The sequence below is a fragment of the Eubalaena glacialis genome, chromosome 14 (genome assembly GCF_028564815.1).
Source record: "Eubalaena glacialis isolate mEubGla1 chromosome 14, mEubGla1.1.hap2.+ XY, whole genome shotgun sequence".
NCBI lineage: Eukaryota > Metazoa > Chordata > Mammalia > Artiodactyla > Balaenidae > Eubalaena > Eubalaena glacialis.
In genome coordinates, this window is record NC_083729.1 from 84,780,655 (window position 1) to 84,800,872 (window position 20,218).

Here is a 20,218-nt window from a genome sequence, read left to right on the forward strand (position 1 = left end):
AGCAGATGAACAAAAGCAATATAAGAAAACACAAAAACAGAGTTTCAGTATGGGATGATGGGAAAGTTCTGGAGGTGCATGGTGGTGATGGCTGCACAACAATGTGAATACATTTAATGCCACTGAACTGTAAGCCTAGAAAAGGGTAAAATGGTAAATTGTATGTAAGTAAATTTTACCACAGTTTTAAAAATAAAAATTTTTAAAAACACAATAAGATTATATTCTTGCAATGGGAAGAACTTTCTTAAGACACAAAACTTTGGAGCCATAAAGGGAAGAATATGAAGGTTTTACTACATAAAAAATTTTAATGCCTGTTTGATAAAAGATCCAGAAACAAAAATTAAAAGACAAGCACTTAATACTTCAACAGAGAGGAAAAAAAATATAAGCAATTAACTGGAATAAAATATACGCAATTTGTATAATAAATAAAGGATTAACACCTGCATATATAAAGCTGCTATGAATTAAACAGATACAGGATATGACAAGCAATTCATAAAAGAAGACACACAGCCTCATAAGTAATCAAGAAAATACACGTTAAAACAATTTCATTTTTCACCTATCAAATTAATAAAATTAAAAATACTGATTTCCACAACTGACAAAGGCATAGGAAAACAGCTACTCTCATCACTGTGGCTTGAATTGTAAATGAGCAAACCTTTTGAAGGGCAATTAGTCAGCAGCTAGCCAGATGTTAGATGCACAGACCCTCCACTTACTGGTCTCTAACCTGTAGAAATCTCCCAGAGGTACACAAAAATCATGAACAAGGGTATTCACTGTACCATTACTTACGATATCAAAAACCAAAATATAACCCAACCCTCTAACGGGAGCTGATGAAATACATTTTTGTACATCCACCCAGTGAAATACTAGGCAGCTACTGACAAGCAATAGATAGGTCTCTATGTAATGAACAGGGAAACATGTTCTGTAAAAAAAGGCTAGTTACGAAACAGCCATACTCTGTGATCCAATATTTGTCAAAAAAATAACATAAAGTACTTTGTATAGAAAGAAGAATCTAGAAGAATGCATATCAAGCTACCAACAGGGGGATATCGTCTCTGGGAGTGGTATCGTGGGAAATTTTCATTTTCTAAATTATATTATTTCTGTAATGTTTGCATTATTTAAAATAAGTGATTACTTTTGTAATTTAAAAAATAGGGGATAAAGTAAATAAAAACACCTCCGCCTCTCTGCACAAAGGCAGAGAACGGTAGCTATGATTCCCATGATTGCCAGGGAACAACCTCTGTGCAGTATCTTCCCCTACAGAGGAAGAGGCAGAAGAGCTCCTGAAACAGTTGGGAAGGGACAGGTGCCCAGCTCCCGGGCAGGGCTGGTGTGGTGGGAGTGAGGGGACAGGGCCAGGCCCTCAGTCAGGGCAGCCTGCACAGCACCAGGCCCCGTGCAGGCGGCCTCAGCTGAAAAGTGGACACTGAAGGAAAGGGCATGCACTACTGGACTCAAACTATTTTTTTCTTTAACCTCTGATCTTTGGGTGGCTCTCAGATCACCATTTAAGATTAGAAACATTTTACTTGAAAAGGTCATAATGGAAATTAGATCAGTTAAGAAAAATCAATGGTGACTTACTTCCCGGGTAAGAGCTCTAAAAACCTAACTGTGCCCTGAAAAGACAGCAATGAACGCAAAGATCTGAAATGGCACAATGCTGGAAAGTTGTTGGTCAAAGAAGGAGTATTAGCCAATTAGCCTCTACCCAACCTCTGAATGACGAAACCAAGAATGAGAGGAGAAAACGATGGAGAGGGGAAGAAAACAGAAACATTAAATAGGCACTGAACATATTTACATATTTAATCCTCACAAAAATCCAGGGAGCGTTACAGAAAAGGAGACTCAAAGAGGTCCATGACTTGCTCAGTCACAAAGCTATGAACTCCAACCAACAAGGACCTACTGTATAGCACAGGGAACTACACACAATATTTTATAACAACCTATGAGGCAAAAGAATCCAAAAAAGAATATATATAACTGAATCACTGTGTTGTGTACACCTGAAACTAACACAACATTGTAAATCAACTATACTTCAATTAAAAAACAAAAACAAAAACCCAACAACAACAAAGCTACAAACTCTGAATGTGGATGTGCATCTGGTCTGCCTACAAGTCCAGCTCCTCCAATCGGCCAGCCGGCCCCAAGCTTCCCAATATTGGAGGCTGTGTCCTCGGTCTTCCCAGGCAGACTCACCTGTGAGCTGGAGGGCAGCGCCTGGGAGGTGGGCTCTTCTGATGGGGCTGCTCCTGAGCCCATGGGGCTCAGTGTGGTGATTCGGCTGGGCTGGCCACGTAGTGTCAGAGTGATGGTGGTGGGGACCTTCAAGCCTGAGAGAGAGAGAGAGACAGACAGACAGAGGAGTAGGCTTTTTTGTCACAGCCTCCACTTCCCTTTCCTGGAGAGTTTCCTCCCCATGTAACACACCCCCATCAGCCTCCCGCCTCGGCTTCCTCCTCCCCAGCTGGGTCATCTATGCCCTATCAGTCAGTCTGAAAGGCAACAGGAACAGCCTGTGTTCTCTCAACCTCTCTGGGGGATGGACCCACACAGCTGAATCCCTGAGGGTCAAGGCCAGGACCCTGTGGGGTTGAGTTCAACATCATACCTTGACCATGAGAGACGGAAAGGTCTTGGGGGAAGATCCCATATCTGGGAGTCCCCACGGTTCTCATGAGAGACTCACCTGAGGCTTGGTTAGAGATCTGAGCCAGGCCAGGGAGGCTGCTTGCCAACTTGGCGAGGCCCCCATTGGTCAGCAGCTGGTGGATGGCTGTGGGCTTCCCACCAGGAGTGGCACCCAAGGAGGAGAGAGTGGTGGCCACAGGAATGGTACGGACAATGGTGCTGGTGCCCGTGGTGATGGCACCCAGGCTCTGCATGGGGGTGGGCAACTTCACACTGGTGGCCTGTGGGACACACAAGCCCAGGTGATCAGAAGTTGTTGCCAACAGCAACGGTCGAGTGTGGAGGGCCCATACTGTTAATGGCTACCATGTATTCAGTGCCTACTACATGCAAGGTACTCTGCCAGGTATTTTCCATATATTACCTTCTTTAATCCTCAAAACAGCTCTGTGAGGGAGATACTATCATTATCCTCATTTTACAAACAAGAAAACAAAAGATACAGAGAGATCAAGAAACTTGCCCAAGGTCACTTAGTAAGTGGTGGAGCCTTAACCTTTGGTAGTTCCCAGCCGTGAAGCCAGAAGCCTATTTGTCCTTGACCCAGCGTCCCTGCCAAAACCAACTAAGCTGAGGAGGCCTCCTCCCACACCTGCCCAGCCCAGTGGAAGGCAGATGTGCACCTGTGGGGCTGGCCCGGGAGAGGGGTTTGCTGGGAGGCCAGAGGTCTTGTTGCTGATATCCTGCAAGCTGAAGCTGAGGCCTTGGAGGAGGCTGCTGGCTGATGCGGCCCCTAGGAGAGGATACAGCAGACATCAGCACAGGCTCAGTCACTTCCCCACGAGCAGTTGTGCCTCTCCACCCTCAACAATCAACTGAAACACCAACGCTCTTTCCCTCGGACATTCCCAGTGCTCTCAGAAAGATGCCAGATGGGCTCCCCAAACACACACGCTGGACGCCCACATGAGGAAAGGTACCATTCCTGACACACTGCCTTGGATTCATTCTGCACACCCCACCTGCTCCAAACCACCTGTCCTAAATTTTGGACAGTTTTAGGAAAACCAAGGAGAACACGAATCCCACTTTTCAGAAATCTATCCCACCTTCCCAGGGAAGAGGAAGGACTTTTTAAGCCAGAAGAATCCCGAACACCTGACTTACACTTCACTTTACACACAGTCCAGTGGCCTCAAAGCAAAGAGGAAGGTCCTCTTGAAGGATCAGGGCATCTGCAGTGCCTTGGCCCTGCTGGGCTCAGGCAACTAGCCTTTCAGTGTAGGGTGAGGGCAGAGAAAGTGAGGAGACAAGCATAGGCAGAAAAATGTCTCATTTTGCTAATGCCCAGTACAGCACCATTTCCAGTTTTATTCAACCAGATGTGTTTAAAAACACCAAAATGAAACCAGTACATACATTTCCCACCAGCTATTTCTCCTTGCAGTACAGGAGGCATTACCTGCAGATTGGGACATTTACTCACTGCAGATATGAAGGCCCCAAACTCCCCTACCTCAAAGTTAATGCCAGCTCCATGCCAAGCTTCTACAACAAGCCTGAGACCCAGAGCATCCTCCTCCAGATCTAGCTCCACAAGCCTTTCCCAGGACCACCCTCCAGCAGCAGCCCAAACAGACTTCGCTGGGAGGCAGGGAACGTTGAGCTACCAGATACCTGGGAGGGAGCTGCCAGGAGAGGTGGCCACCAGGCGGCTCTGGAGTGTGTGCAAGGCACTGGGAGCAGTGCTGCTAGAGACCACTGAGGACGCTGGGCTGGCTGAGACTCCCCCTTCAGCAGCACTTGACCTGGAGACAAAGGTAAGAGCTCCATTATCTAAAGGTCCCTGCCAACACAGGGAAGGCCCAGAATGGGGCCCAGCAAGGCTTTCAGCAATGGACACAAGGCTAGAACTTCGGTTTCTTCATCCCACTTTCTGAATCCAGCCTCTAGTCTTTCTAAAAAAGTCAGGCCTCAAGGAGAGACTTCAGGCCTTGAAGCAAGGGCTACAGGACTCTTTGTAAATTTTAAGTAAGCACTCAATGGACCAGCGAAAATGTGAAGAGAAAGAAGGGAACAGACAGACTCACTTGGTTGTGGTGAGAAGCCCTGTGAGCTCCTTGGCCCCTGCGGAAGCTTGCCCCAGTGTCATGGTGATGGGCTTCCCTCCTGCGGCTGCAAAACAGAAAACCCCAAGGCCACTGGTCAGTCCTGTTTGGTCCTCACCTTTCAGGGTTCCAGAGGCCAGGCTAAATCCAAGATATTATGGAAAAGCCTGGAAGATGAAAAATGAAGGATAACTACATTAGAATAGGAAGAGTTGGGGTTATTTTTTCCTTCTACTTTCTAAACCTTCTGGAATATTTTATTATCTTTAATTAAAACCAAAGAAGAACAAAACGTATGATGCTTTGAATGACCCCACAGCTTCCTCGGATCCTCGTTCGGCCTCCCTGATCCTAGTTCAGATGAGGTTGCTGCCCTCTTTCCCCCCACGTGCAACCTTTGCTGTCTTCTCCGGGCGCCTGTTGTGCTGAAGGCGAGGCTGAGCCGCCCAGCAAGTAGCCACCAAGAGGGCAATACTGTGTGCCTGGGACAGTTCTGTCAGTGTTTATTTAAGGAGGCCAAGAGAAACTCACCTTCTGGAGCTCCTCCTTGGGAAGGAGTACAAGGCCCTCCAGCTGTGTCCCCTTGGGAGATAAGGGACACCTTGATCTTCGGTCGCTTGGAGGTCTTACTGCCAGGAAGAGGACTGGAGGGATGGTGCCGCTTCAGCTGGACCCGGAGATCCTCTTTCTCGGCTTCCTCCGTTTGTTCTGATGAAACAGGAACTAAGAAATGGAGCTGCGGTGAAGTTCTCCACAATCCAAAAAAGCCCGACAGGTACTGACAGCCAGTACCAGCACTGGCATGGCTGTGTGGGAACACCAGGAAGAACCATCCCAACACGTGCAAGGAGAATGTCAATGCTTCAGTCCTGCCTCACTCGGGCCCACCTACGGTGCAACTCCACCTTGGCCCTCTCAGAAGACGGCTCCATCCCCTTCCCTTACCCTGCCCTGGAGTTGGAAGGAAGGGGCTCTGAGTTGGTGGAAACAAAAAGAAAGGAGAAGACATCCTGACCCTGCCTGGCAAAGGCCAATCAAACAATAGAGGACTCACCACAGTGGACCTCAGCAGGGCTTCCCAGACTCAAAGAATGTGGCAATTGTCATGCCCTCCCCACATCACACAGCTGGAGGGCAGCAAAGTTTCTGGAGAAGCAACAGAGGAGCAGGCTATCCAGTCCTCCCTACAAGGGAGACTTCCTCCAAGCTCTGAGTCCCCCCCTGCCCTCAGAGCCCAAGGTTGAGGGTTTGCTTGCCGAATGGGGACAATGGGAAGGATCATGACCAGGTCTTCGGGCTGGCTTTCAGTAACTCCTAGGCAGGTTATCTCAGCCGAGACAACTTTACAGTTCCTGCCCAGACGTAAGAGGGCAACAGTGGCCCATGTCACAAGCTAGTCGCCAGGTCATTTGTACTAGTACAGAGAAAGGCCACCTGTTCACACATGGGCTTCCCCCTCCACTGCATCACACAGACTCATCCTGCACATGGCCAAGCCTCCCAGACTCTTAAGTTATCCTTCAGGTTTCCTCATGGATCCCCTCCTCTTTAAACCTAGAAGCCCGCCCCAGTCCTTCTTCTTAGCGCAGGCAATCAGGGGCGGAAAGGCAGGAGTCACACAAGAAATGGGAGGCGGGGGGGCTGCCATGGGGCCACAGGGAGCTACTCCAGACCACAGTCAGGCCACAACCAGCTGAAAGGAAGGACTGCATCGACTAAAATCAGAATAGGAAGGAGGGAAAAAGGGAAAGGAGTTACAGGTTTATGCTTGATAAGTGCTTGCAGAGGCCAGGATGGAAGCAGGAAACCAGAGGCAGGGAGAAAAACACAGGGAAATTCAGGCTCACAGGCACTGGCCTATAGGCACACACAGAAGAAGCCGAGCCAAGAGCCACAATAAGAGACAAAAGGAGAAAAACACCATGAGAGGCAAACAGAAAGAATGGGGAAAAAGCAAAGACTATGGAGTAATAAGCAAAAGGATCAGCAAAGAAAAAAAAACAGAAGATAGAAAAATGCAGAGAAAAGAACAGGGGGAAACCAAACAGAGACAAATGAGAGGCAGGGATGGGAAAGAAATAAGAGGGAGAAGGGGAGAGAGGCAGAGAGCAGAGAGTGAAAAGGTGAGGAAAGAGCAATACTCACCAAAGAGACAGGAGGAGGTGCCGGGAGGAAGAGCTTTCCTCACCAGCATGTTTTGTGTCAGAAAAGCAGCAAACTGCGCTGGAATGAATCAGAAAGAATTACAGAATCACAGCCAGCCAGAGAAAGGAGAAAAAGAGAAGGAGTAAGAAAAAGGTATGAAAATGTTCTGGAAAATGGTCAACAGGGGCTTTTTCTGGAATTACTGCATGGGTTTGAAACCTGACTCTGCCGTTTAGCAGCACCATGGAATCATCCATAAACTGAAGGTAATAAATGTACCTGCCTCATGGGGCCACTGCCCACACTCCACGAGCAACAGCAAGCCAAGTGCCAAGAAGAGGGCGAGGCACGCAGTGAGGGCCCATAACCATTAGCTGTTCTTGCTGCCCCACCTACGAGCTCTGCGAAACCAGGCTGCTGTGCTGCGGCTCTCCTCCATGATGCTCTGGGTCCCATTTTGAACCCGGCGCACCAGTCAGCCTTCTAGAACTCCATACAGTCTCCACTAATTATTGGCAAACTGCTGGCTCTCTCTTCATCAAAAGCCCAAGAAGACAACGCCCACTTGGAACTTGGCTCTGGCCACCACTGAAGAAGATGCAGGTCACACGTGGACCCTAGGGGCCCGGCCTCTTTTTCGTCTTCACCGAGCCACTCACACTTCTGCTCCTTGTTAGCACCACCATATGGGCAACCTCGTAAGAGGCCTGGGGCTAAGTCCTGATCCTTTGGCTCCACTAAAAGAAACACAGGGGAAGAGAGCAGAGGAGCCTCCTGTCTCCTGTGCGTCTCTCTACTTGACAGCCAGCTCTGGCTGCTGCCTCTTCCCAGGCACCTGAGACCCTCAGATGATACACGCTCCTGGATACATCACCAAACACCAATGCCCAAGAGACCTCATCTCAGGGCTGCCCAACTGGATCCAAGTGGGCCAGGGGTAGAGCCGCTGCTGCTCCCCTCCCCACCCACCGGACACGCCTTTTCCACAGCTTCCTACATTGTGCTGACTGTTCTCCAAACTCTAATTTCAACCAAACAAATGTTTCCCAGCCTAATCGAAAACCTATCTGCAGAGACTCCTGAAAAACTTCACTGGAAGTCCCAGTGTGGGAATCTTAACTCTTCAAGGGCAAAACAAAGGGCGGGCATGACACCAGTGCAGTTGCCCTAGAATCTGATGAGCACGGCCAATCCCCTTGTCTGCGGGACCCGAAGAGCTCCCTGACTGCAGGAGAGGCTGGGCAGGGCCCGGAGTTGGTAAAAAATTTGAGGCCAATATACGTGTAGTCAGCTCATAAAGCCTAACTTCCCCAAACACCAAGCCAAAGCTATAATTAGTGGAACTATACAGTCACACTAATATCACCTTTTGTGATATTTTACCCTTGAAAACAGCCCTCGGTATTTATTTCAACCTAATTTTGCCTGGACAGAAATGGCGGGAAAAAGCTGCAGATGCCAATACTTCCCAACTGCCACATGGCGTCAACTGCAGAAGACAGAACCCAAGAGAGGCCACCGGGCCAGGCAGCTATACCTTGAGCTTGTTTGTGGGTGAGCACAGCCTCTGTCCGCTGCACATGTCTCTTCAGCAGCTGAGTGCTTCCGATCTGACTGGACTTCTGGGCAGAGGCCACTGTGGTCACTTTGGTCTTGGGACTGGAGGTGGGGCTGCTGGACACACTGGAGAGATCCTGAGTAGATTAAGAAGGACAAGGGCCAAGCCAATGTCGTCCAGATTGACTGTCAATCATCAAGTCCCCCTGGAATTCCCCTCGTAGGAACTCACAGGCCCACCAAGGCCAACAGGCATCCCCAGGAAGCGAAGGAACCAACTCTTCAGTCCCCATTCCCCAGCAAAAGCACTCCCTCCCTTTCCGCATTACCTCCGAGCCTGAGGGTGAGGCAGGTAGCTTGGCAGCTGGTGACGCAGGTCGACTGCCCCGCTCAGAGACCTCAAAGGCCAGGTCTCTGCGGGCCACGTCCCGGGGCTTCTTCTTCTTCTCAGCGTCCTGATCCCGAGGCTCAGAGCCCACGTGCCCCTCCGCGCGAGTGAGCACTCCAGTCAGGAAGTCCACAATCTCATCCTAGTGTAAAGAGGGGCCAAGGCCTCTGAGTCCATGTGTGGAGAACAGGAACCTCCCCGATAGTCCCGACTAAAATCGATTCACCTCAGCTCTGATGTCAGTGTGCCAGTCCCTCCTACCACACAAAGCCTGGCACAAACCCCAGCCTCAGCCAAGGACCAGCAGGAGCCTGCGCCCTGCGCCCTGCACCCGTGAGGCAGTACTCTGGGGTGGTCACGCTTTACCACTCCTCCAATGAACCCTTCCTCCCCTCATGCTCTGCTCATGTCTTAGATCGTTACTCTCCTTTCCCCCTCTCTTTTTCCCCCTTTTCTTTGCTTATGATTTAGGCCTAACAGAGGCCGCAGTGGATACCCATCCTCCTTAGTCAACAGGCTGCTGCCAACAAGACCGAGCCTAAAAGGTTACAGAAAGGCAAGCCTAGCTGAGAAAACCACATAAAGCTACTGTGTACCTGAATACATCTGTCCACCATGCTCTGAGTCAACCCTTCCGATTTCTTCTTTGCTTTGCTTATTCTAAGAGACAAAAAAGAGGAAATGTTTACTTTCCAAACATTCCACAGCACCATTTCTCTTCTGTGTTGGTTATTCTCTAGACCCAAGAAGGAAGACTATGTTAGCTCTCAGGCAGGTCTGCAACCTCTCTGAACCTCAGTTTCCACATCTGCAAAATGGGGAACCATAACACCTCACTCATGGAGTTAATGGGGATGACACAAAACAACATATGTAAAGAACCAAAGAATACATGGAAAGTACCCGGGATGGTACACTTCAGAAGTCCTATACCTATGGCTTCACAGGTAAACTCTATCTGATTGCTAAGACCTCATCTCGAGGCACCCCAACACAGACCCAAACCCTGAGATTACTGGGTGCTACTGAAATGCGATTAGCAGGAGGGAAGGCAAGGTGGCCACAGGTTAGTTCTAAAGGGATGACAGAAACTGACCACAGCTGGCTGCATTCTCCTCTTTGAAAGCCAGCCTTAAACCCCCTGGCTTCTGACTGGGGGTCTCAGCAGAGAGAGAAACAGGGCACCAAGTGACAGGATGAAGAACAACATTCTGAGCCTCCAAATTCTGAGACCCCAATTCACTGGTTGTAGGCCTCTGACCTTGTGTAACAATGCTCATTTTATGGATGAGGACAGAGTCCCAGAAGTTAAGTATTCTACACAAGCTTCTTAGCAAGGGAGCCAAGACTAAATTGAGGTCTCCCAGTTCTCAGTCCAATGCTCTTGGCACCATGCAAATATGTCTCATAAGCAGCCTCACAACGTAACTCTCACTAAGGGTTATTTCCATTTCTCCCGCTCCCTCACCACGACTCAACACACAGTCTATTCTCCTATAGATAAGAATGTCTGAATTAGCAAGAAAGATAATGTATTTACAAGCAAACATTGCCTTGAGCATCAAAGGATTAGATTCTAGGTCCACAAGAAGCTATCAAATGATAAAGGCCAGGAGGACTTCTCCAAAGCATCTCTGGGTAAGAAACTGACAAGAGAGGTGGGAATAGGTACTCGCTTTAAGCTCTCCAGTTAAAGCACACAAATGAAGTTAATATCTAAGACTGAGCATATAAAAAAGGAGACCAGTAAAGGATACAACCTCTTTTTCAGTACCTTTCATAAAAACATAACTAAAGGCCCTACAGGCAGCCAGACTTCTAAGAGAATGGCCATCTCAGTGACTAAAGATGCCCTCCTGAAATCCTCTCCAGGGCTTCCCTGGTGGCACAGTGGTTAAGAATCCACCTGCCAATGCAGGGGACATGAGTTTGAGTCCTGGTCCAGGAAGATTTCACATGCTGCGGAGCAACTAAGCCCCTGCGCCACAACTACTGAGCCTGTGTTCTAGAGCCCGCGAGCCACAACTACTGAGCCCGCGCGCCTAGAGCCCGTGCTCTGCAACAAGAGAAGCCACTAGAATGAGAAGCCCGCGCACCTCAACGAAGAGTAGCCCCTGCTTGCCACAACTAGAGAAAGCCCGCGTGCAGCAACGAAGACCCAACGCAGCCAAAAATAAAATAAATTTAAAAATAAATAAATTTAAAATCCTCTCCAAACTTTGGCTGTTTATACTCCAAAATATATAAAAGGATGCTTAACACAAATAAAATCTATGTTCACATTCATCCTCAGTAAGGAACAAAATGTGAAGAAATGCCTACCCCAGTGAAAGCACAATGGCCAAGACTATAATTACAACATCTCAAAGTATTTTCTCCCCACAAGATGACTACTAACTACAAAGAGAAAAATAGTAACTTTACAGTAGAGAAACCTGGCAGATGCTTCCTTGATCAAAGTTAACATCACCAGTAATAAGACATATCAACACCATGTAGCCCCTGAGGGGTGCACTGAGGGCACATCAGCTCCATAGCATTCCTGCCAAAAATGTGCACCCTCAGCCTAATCATAAGATAATGTCAAAAACCTAAACTGAGGGACCATCTACAAAATAGAAGTCTTCAAAAGTGTCGAGGTCATGAAAGGCAAAGACAGACTAAGGAACAGTACCAAATTAAGGAGACTGAGAAGACAGGCAACCAACAGCAATGTGTGATCTGGATTTGTTCCTGGACCAGAAAAGAACATTAGTGAGATAACTGATGAAATCTGAGTCTGTAGATTAGATAACAGTATCATATCCATGTTAATTTCCTGACTTCGATAATTACACTTTGGTTATGTAAGATGTTAACATTTGGGAAATCTGGGTAAATAGTATAGGGAATTTCTTGGTACTAATTTTGCAACTTTTTAGAAATCTGAAATAGTTAAAAAAAATTTTTTTTAAGTTTTTTAATGCCCTCTTTTCACTGAACCAGGTTAGCTATAATTACATCACCACCTGATAAGCATCTCTCCAACATGGCACTCTTGCAGCTCTGGGGGAACCTACCCACCTGAGATTATCATCAGCTCCCCCAACCACCACCAAGCTGTTCTCAGCCCGAATCTTCTCCCGGAAGTCCTCCATGGCTTCAGGGTGACACTGCAGGGAATTCTGACCAATGACAAAGAGGACTGGAGTCTTCATATCCAAGAGGGGATCATCCACATCCTAAAACAGATCCAGGTTTTACAGTCAGCCAGTGCATATTCACTGAGTACTGCCCTGGCAAGTACGCTCAAGAGAGTCAGCTGGGCAACTGCAGTCACTGAACAGCAGCTTGGGCGAGGCACACACTCCCGTACTCTCACCTGCCAGTGACCCAAAAATCAGCCACACCCTGCGCTTACCCCTCTGGGGCCATCCACGGTAAGCAGAGGAAACCCAAGGCAGACAACTGCAGTGACGTATTCCATCACCGACACCTGGAAATAATGGCACGGTTTGTCTCAAGGTCAAATGACTTCACTGCAGCTACATCCTATCCAGAATCCAGGGGTGGTCCAGACCCACCAGCCAGTCCCACCTCCTCCCCCGCTGTCATGACATAACCCCTAGGTGTACGTAACTAGGTTAGGACACAACCCCTAGGTGCACCAGCCATAGTTGCAGCAGTAAGAGCAAAGAACACAAGATGTGCTGGTCTACCAGAAGCCACCACCTAGAGAACTGGGGCCCTCAGTGGACCCCAGAAGAGGGCTGAACCATAGGATGGGAAGTTTAATACTTCCATCTTGGCAATTTGCGAAGCTAGAGTCCTCCCTTTTCCCTCCACTAATAGCAAATGCAATCAGGAGAACACAAATGTTGCTCTTTTCCCTTAAGTGAAGAAAATCTCTCCCTTTTGAACTTAATAGATAGCTCCCAGACACCCCAAATTTCTTAGAGCAGTCGCTGACAGGGTACTGCCATCCTTGGGACCAGGGAGTACCGGGAGATAGCCTTCTTCCTCTCACGCCCCTAGATGTCACTTACACTACATGAAGCAGCACAGACTTTGCTTACTTGATCCACTTGAGAACTGGGGCTTTGGACAGGTCGGAGGCACTTATACAAACTAATATACATGCAAGTGTATGTAAAATAATAAAGAAAAGGTTCTTTGATGCCTCGGAAAGGGAAAGAACAGGAACACAACATCAAATTACAGAGCTATTAAAATTTCTGCTGGCTACAATTATTGTTTTGTTTTGTTTTGTTTAGGTGGGAGAATAGTACTTATGTCTAGGGGGAGAAAGAAAAAAATTTTTTCAGAGATACATGCTGAAATATATATATATAAACACAATGATATGATATTTGAGATTTTCTTCAAAATAATTGGAGGAGACTGAAAGTAGGCAGAGGTAAGATGAAAAAAGCTTGGCCATGAGCTGATCACTGGCAAAGCTGGGTGAGGGGCCCAAGGGGTTTATTATACTAGTCTATCCTCCCTTTCAATTTCTGCTTAAAATTTTCCACAATAAAGTTAAAAAGTAAAGTTTGTAGGCAAAGCACCCAGCACAGTGCTCTGGAACATTAAAAAGCGCTCAACAGTCACTATCACTAGTAGCAGCAGCAGTCTATCTCAGGACAACCTCCAAATAAGATGGGGATTACTTACGTGACAGGCCACCAAAGCTCCTGTATTCCAGCCAATCAAGATAATGGGTTTGTGGGGGAAATGGCTGTGAATCTTTGTGGGAAGAGAAAGAAGACAGTAAGACGGGAGGCCACAGATCGGTGCAGAATGTTGGGCGTGCCACAGTGAACTGAAATAGGGACATTCTCACCTCCAGCACTTTGCTTCGCACTGCCCCAATCATGTGCTCCAGACACTGCAGAACTCCTACTCCACTGCCACTGTTCAGCAGATGGGTGGCAACAGGGATGACCTAACGGAAAGAGAGTGGCAGCCATGACAGCAGAGCTAAGTTTCAAATCTCCTCTCGAGTCTGCTTAACCTACCTAAATCCCTTCAACCTGGGATAAGCACCATAGGCATTCTAGACAAAAAGAGACTCGGGGGATGCTCCACATTTAAGTTCATCCGTTTTGACCCCCTCTTCCTTTCTGTCTGCTCGATCCTCCCCAGGAGGAGTTCCTCCTGCCCAGTACATACCTTGCCTAAGCAGGACAGCTGAGACTGCCAGAAGCGGTGGCGGCGCGAGGTGGGGAACACGGAGCTGGAGGGCCCGGAGGGGGCAATGAGAATGAGAGGAGAGCCGGGGAGTTTGCTCTAAGGAGAAAGACCCCACCAGAGAGCCAGTGAGTGAGAGGTGCTCCTCCATGGAACCCCAGTACCTTTCTTATCCCAACCAATGCTAATTTGCTCAGGAAACTACGTTCAGCACTACACCCAGCCAGTTATTAATGAAAGCAAGTTACACAAGCCGTTATCCTCTTGCCAAAGTTCTAAGACCGGATTCTAAAAACAATTTCATGGGCCACAGTTAAGTCCAACTTACTGGTTTGTTATGAGAGAGCACTCCCACAGCAGGGTCCCAGGGCCTCTTCAGTAGGAGGGACAAGGCCTCAGCTCCAGCAGCCCCGGTCTTCGTGTTGGACGACACGAGCATCCGGTCAATCAAGGTAGGGATCTAGAAGCAAGGGAGAGCAAAGATGCTTCCAGCATGAAGTCGGAGACCCCACCAACAGGATCAGGTGGAAGGACACAGCCCCACTATGAGCCAAGGAAAGATTTCAACTACGCCTCTCAAACTTTCCTCACGAGAAAAGTACAAATAAGTGCATGGCTGAAAAATATGCCTCCCATCATGTTAAAGATAAGTGGATACAATCCTCTGGAAACCAATCTGGTGACACGCATCAAGAGACTTAAACTTATTCTTATCCCTTTCTTAACAACCTGTATCAGAAATACACACACACACACACACACACACACACACACACGAGGGGGGTGGGGGGTAAGCAAAAGACAAATTCACTCTCAATAATAGTCAAAAAGTGGACACAACATAAAGGCATATACAAGGAAGTGGTTAAGAAACTATCTACATAATTAGATATTATGGATTAATTTTAAATATTTAAAACAATTTGTAATAACATAGGGAAATAATTTGCTAAAATGTTAAAGGTAAACAGAAAATATAAAAATTATCTCTACTCAGAAAAAATACTACAAGAAAATATGCCAAAAGGTTAATAATGAACTTTATGGAGTTACGAATTTTTTTCTTTAGACATCTGTATTTTCTAAATTTCCTCAGTGAACACTAGTTGATTTTATAAATTAAAAACAAAACTCTGCACTTACTTCTAGAATACTGCCTTCAAACTGTGGAGTGTTAAAAAAATATGTTATTGTGCCCCAAATAATATATCCTACTATACTGTGTATACACTTGACCCTTGAACAACACGGGGTTGGGTGCCAACCCCCCATGCAGTCGAAAATCTGTGTATAACTTTACAGTTGGCCCTCCATATCAGTGGTTCCACATTACACCATTACAATTCACCAAAAATGTGACCTCACAGATGTGTAAATATAGGTTTCAGACATGCTGGTGCTTACACTGAGAAGAATTATCTGTGTGAATCCCATATTACCCAGAAGAGGTCAAAATGACCTAGGGGAAAGGAAAGATTTTTAACTGTTAGAGGTAGTTTTCAGAAAAATAAACTTTTTATGAGAAACTGGAGAATAAAAACTACTACAGTGATGCAGGCTGTAAAAGTTCAGTCCATAGCTAACATCGTACTCAACAGTGAAAAACTGGAAGCTTTTCCTCTAAGATCAGGAACAAGACAAGGATGCCCACTCGCACCACGTGTATTCAGCATAGTATTGGAAGTCCAAGCTAGAACGATTAGGCAAGAAAAAGAAAGGAAAGGCATCCGAATTAGAAAGGAGTAAAACTGTCACTATTTGCAGATGACATCATATTATATAGAGCAAACCCTAGACTCCACCAAAAACAACCATTAGAATAAACGAATTCAGTGAAGCTGCAGGATACAAAATCAATATACAAAAATCTGCTGCATTTCTATACACTAATAGAGAAATCAAGAAAACTTTCTCGTTTACAACTGCATCAAAAAGAGTAAAATACCTAGGATTAAATTTAACCAAGGAGGTGAAAGACCTGTACACTGAAAACTATAAGACATTAATGAAAGAAACTAAGACACAAATAAATGGAAAGATATTCTGTGCTCACAGACTGGAAAAAGTAATATTGTTAAAATGTCCATACCACCCAAAGCAATCTACTGTACAAATTCAATGCAATCCCTATCAAAATTCCAGTGGCATTTTTCACAGAAATAGAACAAACAATCCTAAAATCTGTATGGAAGCACAAAAGACCCTGAATAGCCAAAGCAATCTTGAGAACAAAGAACGAGGCTGGAGGCATTATGCTTCTTGATTTCAAACTATTCTACAAAGTTATAGTAATCAAAACAGCACGGCATTGGCATAAAAACAGAATCACAGATGAATGGACCAGAATAGAGAGCCTAGAAATAAACCCATGCATATATGGTCAATTAATTTACAACAAAGGAGCCAAGAACATACAGTGGGGAAAGGACAGTCTCTTCAATAAATGGTGTTGGGAAAACTGGACAGCTACATGCAAAAGAATGAAACTGGACTACTATATGACATCATACACAAAAATTAACTCAGAAAGGATTAAAGACTTGAATGAAGATCTGAAACCATAAAACTCCTAGAAGAAAACATAGGCAGTAAGCTCTTTGACATTAGTCTTGGCAATGATTTTTTGGATCTGACACCAAAAGTAAAGGCAGCAAAAGCAAAAATAAACACGTGGGACTACAAACTAAAAAGCTTCTGCATAGCAAAGGAAAACATCAACAAAATGAAAAAGCAACCTACTGAATGGGAGAAAATATTTGCAAATCATGTATCTGATAAGGGGTTAATACTCAAAACATATGAAGAACTCATGCAACGCAACATCAACAAAATAAACAATCTGATTAAAAAATGGGCAGATCTGAATAGACATTTTTCAAAGATACACAGATGACCAACAGGTACACGAAAAGATGCTCAACATTATTAATCATAAGGGAAATACAAGTCAAAACCAAAATAAGATATCATCTCACACCTGTTACAATGGCTATTATCAAAAAGACAAGCATTAACAAACTTTGGCAAGGATGTGGAGAAAAGGGAACCCCTGTGCTCGTTGGTGAGAATGTAAATTGGTGCAGCTACTACAAAAAACAGTAAGGATGTTCCTCAAAAAATTAAAAATAGAACTATCGTATGATCCAGCAATCCTACTTCCGTGTATTTATCTGAAGAAAACAACACTAACTCAAAAAGATATATGTATCCCCATGCTCACTGCAGCATTATGTACAACAGGCAAGATATGGAAATAACCTAAGTGTCCACTGATGGATGAATGGATAAAGAAAATGTGGCATATATAAATATATATGCCACGTTTTCTACACACACACACACACACACACACACACACACACACACGAATATTATTCAGCCATAAAAAAGAAGGAAATCTTGCCATTTGCGAAAACGTGGATGGATCCTGAGGGCACTGTGCTAAGTGAAGTTAAGTCAGACAGGGAAACATAAATATCATATGATCTCACTTGTATGTGGAATCTAAAGAAAAACAAAACAAACAAAACAGAAAACCAAACTCACAGATATAAAGAACAGACTGGTGGTTGCCAGAGGGAGGGGGTGGAGGATAGTGAAATGGGTAAAAGGGATCAAAAAGTACAAAATAAATAAAGCCATGGAATGTAACGTACAGCATGGTGACTACAGTTAATAATACTGTATTCCAGATTTGAAAGTTGCTAAGAGAGTAGATCTTAAAAATTCTCATTGCAAGAAAAAAAAATGATTGTAACTATGTGTGGTGACATATGCTAACTAGACTTATTGTGGTGATCATATAGCAATACATACAAATATCAAATCATTATACTGTATACTTGAAACTAATATAATGCTATATGTCAATTATACTTCAATTAAAATAAAAAATGCAAAGATAGGACAAAAAGATAAGCTGTTCCCGGCAATGATAAGCAAGGACAGTGATCCTAATTTTGAAAGAGCAAGACTAAAAAGATTTCTGTACAAGAAATGAGGGGAGGGACTTCCCTGGTGGCGCAGTGCTTAAGAATCCGCCTGCCAATGCAGGGGACTCGGGTTCGAGCCCTGGTCCGGGAAGATCCCACATGCCATGGAGCAACTAAGCCCGTGCACCACAACTACTGAAGCCCGCATGCCTAGAGCCCATGCTCCACAACAAGAGAAGCCACCGCAATGAGAAGCCCACGCACCGCAAGGAAGAGTAGTTCCTGCTCGCTGCAACTAGAGAAAGCCCACGCAGCAACGAAGACCCAACGCAGCCAAAAATAAATTAATTAATTAATTTTAAAAAAAAAGAAATGAGGGGAATATAACCATGAGACTTTCTCAGTTTAATTCAGGAAACAAATGTTTACACAACACTGCTGTTACAAGACACCAGCCTAGTGCTTACTGCAAAGGAATTTAATCTACAAGGGTTAATGAAGACAAGCACAGAATCAACAAAAGAGATGGGGCTGGTAAGTGCCATAAAGAAAAATAAGCCTCACACTATGATTCAAACCATCTAACAGAGAAGAGGGAAGCGAGTGGGCAATTTTCATCTGAAGATGCATGTGAAGTGAGATGCACTCTGAAGAATTCTGACAGAAGACGGGGAAAAGCTTTCTAATCAGAGACACCAGATATAAGCAAGAAAGAACAGGGCTCATTCTAGGCACAGATGGCCTGAAGTTGAGAATTCGAGTAAGGAAGTAGGAGGACGTAAGGCTAGTAGCAAAGGCTAGGGCCCAACTGCAAAGGATCTTCACCCTAAACTGGCCATTTCTTGTAACTTACTTTGTCACTGTGAGCCACTCAACACCTTGAGGTTAGAGGATCTGACTGAATTAGACTTTAAAAGCTTTTAGCTGGCAGTAATAAGAGTACATCTCTCAAATGACAAAGCCTTGAAACTCACTTTCTGTAAATAAGAATACTTAGAAATAATTAATCAATAACCAACTTCTCTGCTTGGAGCCAGGCAGACCAAGCATCCCTGGTCTCTCCAGCACTGCATCTCTCTCAGCAGACATAGGGTCTATACCTTCTCTGCTCCCCTTACAATAGGTCTGATGGTGAAAGTAGCTGGGCCAAGAGCATGATCCCATCCACCTGCATTCTCATCCAGCAGGAACATTAGAAGTTGTGGGAAACAACCTAAGTATTTGTCGTGAATCTGAGAGTCGTGGGAAAATAAGAGCCTGAAGGGAGAGGAACCACGGAGAGCAGAGCCTCAAGCGGACAGCGGCTCACAGTCTGGGACCCTGCCGACTGTGTGTCCTCTGCCATTCCAGCCAGCCCACACCATGACCTAGAAGCAGGGCCGGGCAGCATGCACTGGGCACACCTGTGGAGTCCGCCAGTGGTCCGTCATGCTCAGTGAACCTGAACACCACTTACACCACTTCATTCACTTGGCAACATCCAGACAGTCACTTCAGTGGGGGAGCAGGGCCAACTTCTTTACGAGGGAAATGACCTCCAAGGCATACTGGCCATGCAATGTAAGGCAGAGAAGTGTACACTTCTCTGGGCACTACTAATACTCATCCCCTAGGGGATATTCACCAATGCTGTAATCCTCCCATAGGTAGAATGCTGTGGAGAACATTCAAAATGCCTGAAATACTCACAAGCCACTGTTCTCGGCCAGGGGCCTGTCTTGGCTCCACACCCACCCCGTGCCCAGGCCTGCCCCCTATTCACCTCCTGGGCCAGGGTCTCCACTGCAGAGGAGCAGCACAGGGGGAAGTCTGGGACAATCTTTTCTCTTGTCTCTTTCTCCACTAGAAAATAAGCTCCATCAGAGTAGACAGCATTTCTGTCTTGCTCATCCCAGCGCCTGGCACATTATAGGCACAAAATAGTTGAATGTATAATTTAATGTCAAATTTCCTACCATGCATTTCATTAACGCATCTGGTCCTGAGTTTTGTTTTATTTCCACACTAAACCAGTCTTCTTTTGCTTTCAAACAAACTCAGCAACCTTCAAGTAACAAACAGGTAGGAAACAATAAGTCTGGAAATTGGGGGAATATGGCTGGGGAAAGCTGTTGGCCAGGTAAATTATAGCAACAAAACAGGCCAGCTTCCTGCAAAGGAGAAGAAAACCACTTAAAAAAAAAAAGTCAAGAACTGAATTAATCCAAGTTGCCTGAAGCCATTCTGTATTGGAGCAAAAC

At 45.7% G+C, this 20,218-nt stretch overlaps 1 protein-coding gene across 7 annotated transcripts in view; it reads right to left on the bottom strand.

Moving 5' to 3' along the window:
* The window catches only part of KANSL3 (KAT8 regulatory NSL complex subunit 3), a 52,902-nt gene that overhangs the window by 9,081 nt on the left and 23,603 nt on the right, over window positions 1–20,218 (bottom strand). For 4 of the 7 annotated variants that reach the window (XM_061210453.1, XM_061210456.1, XM_061210457.1 and 1 more), the window contains 15 exons: window positions 14,375–14,506; window positions 14,029–14,145; window positions 13,700–13,801; window positions 13,531–13,602; window positions 12,278–12,352; window positions 11,941–12,098; window positions 9,474–9,537; window positions 8,819–9,019; window positions 8,470–8,626; window positions 5,319–5,510; window positions 4,770–4,854; window positions 4,357–4,487; window positions 3,363–3,472; window positions 2,738–2,960; window positions 2,248–2,381 (listed from right to left, as the gene is read on the bottom strand). In XM_061210453.1, the coding sequence (XP_061066436.1) occupies window positions 2,248–2,381; window positions 2,738–2,960; window positions 3,363–3,472; window positions 4,357–4,487; window positions 4,770–4,854; window positions 5,319–5,510; window positions 8,470–8,626; window positions 8,819–9,019; window positions 9,474–9,537; window positions 11,941–12,098; window positions 12,278–12,352; window positions 13,531–13,602; window positions 13,700–13,801; window positions 14,029–14,145; window positions 14,375–14,506 (1,953 nt within the window). Of the gene's footprint in view, window positions 1–2,247; window positions 2,382–2,737; window positions 2,961–3,362; window positions 3,473–4,356; window positions 4,488–4,769; window positions 4,855–5,318; window positions 5,511–6,932; window positions 7,011–8,469; window positions 8,627–8,818; window positions 9,020–9,473; window positions 9,538–11,940; window positions 12,099–12,277; window positions 12,353–13,530; window positions 13,603–13,699; window positions 13,802–14,028; window positions 14,146–14,374; window positions 14,507–20,218 lie in introns of those variants that run through there. The other 3 variants (XM_061210459.1, XM_061210454.1, XM_061210458.1) reach the window with 3 other exon arrangements.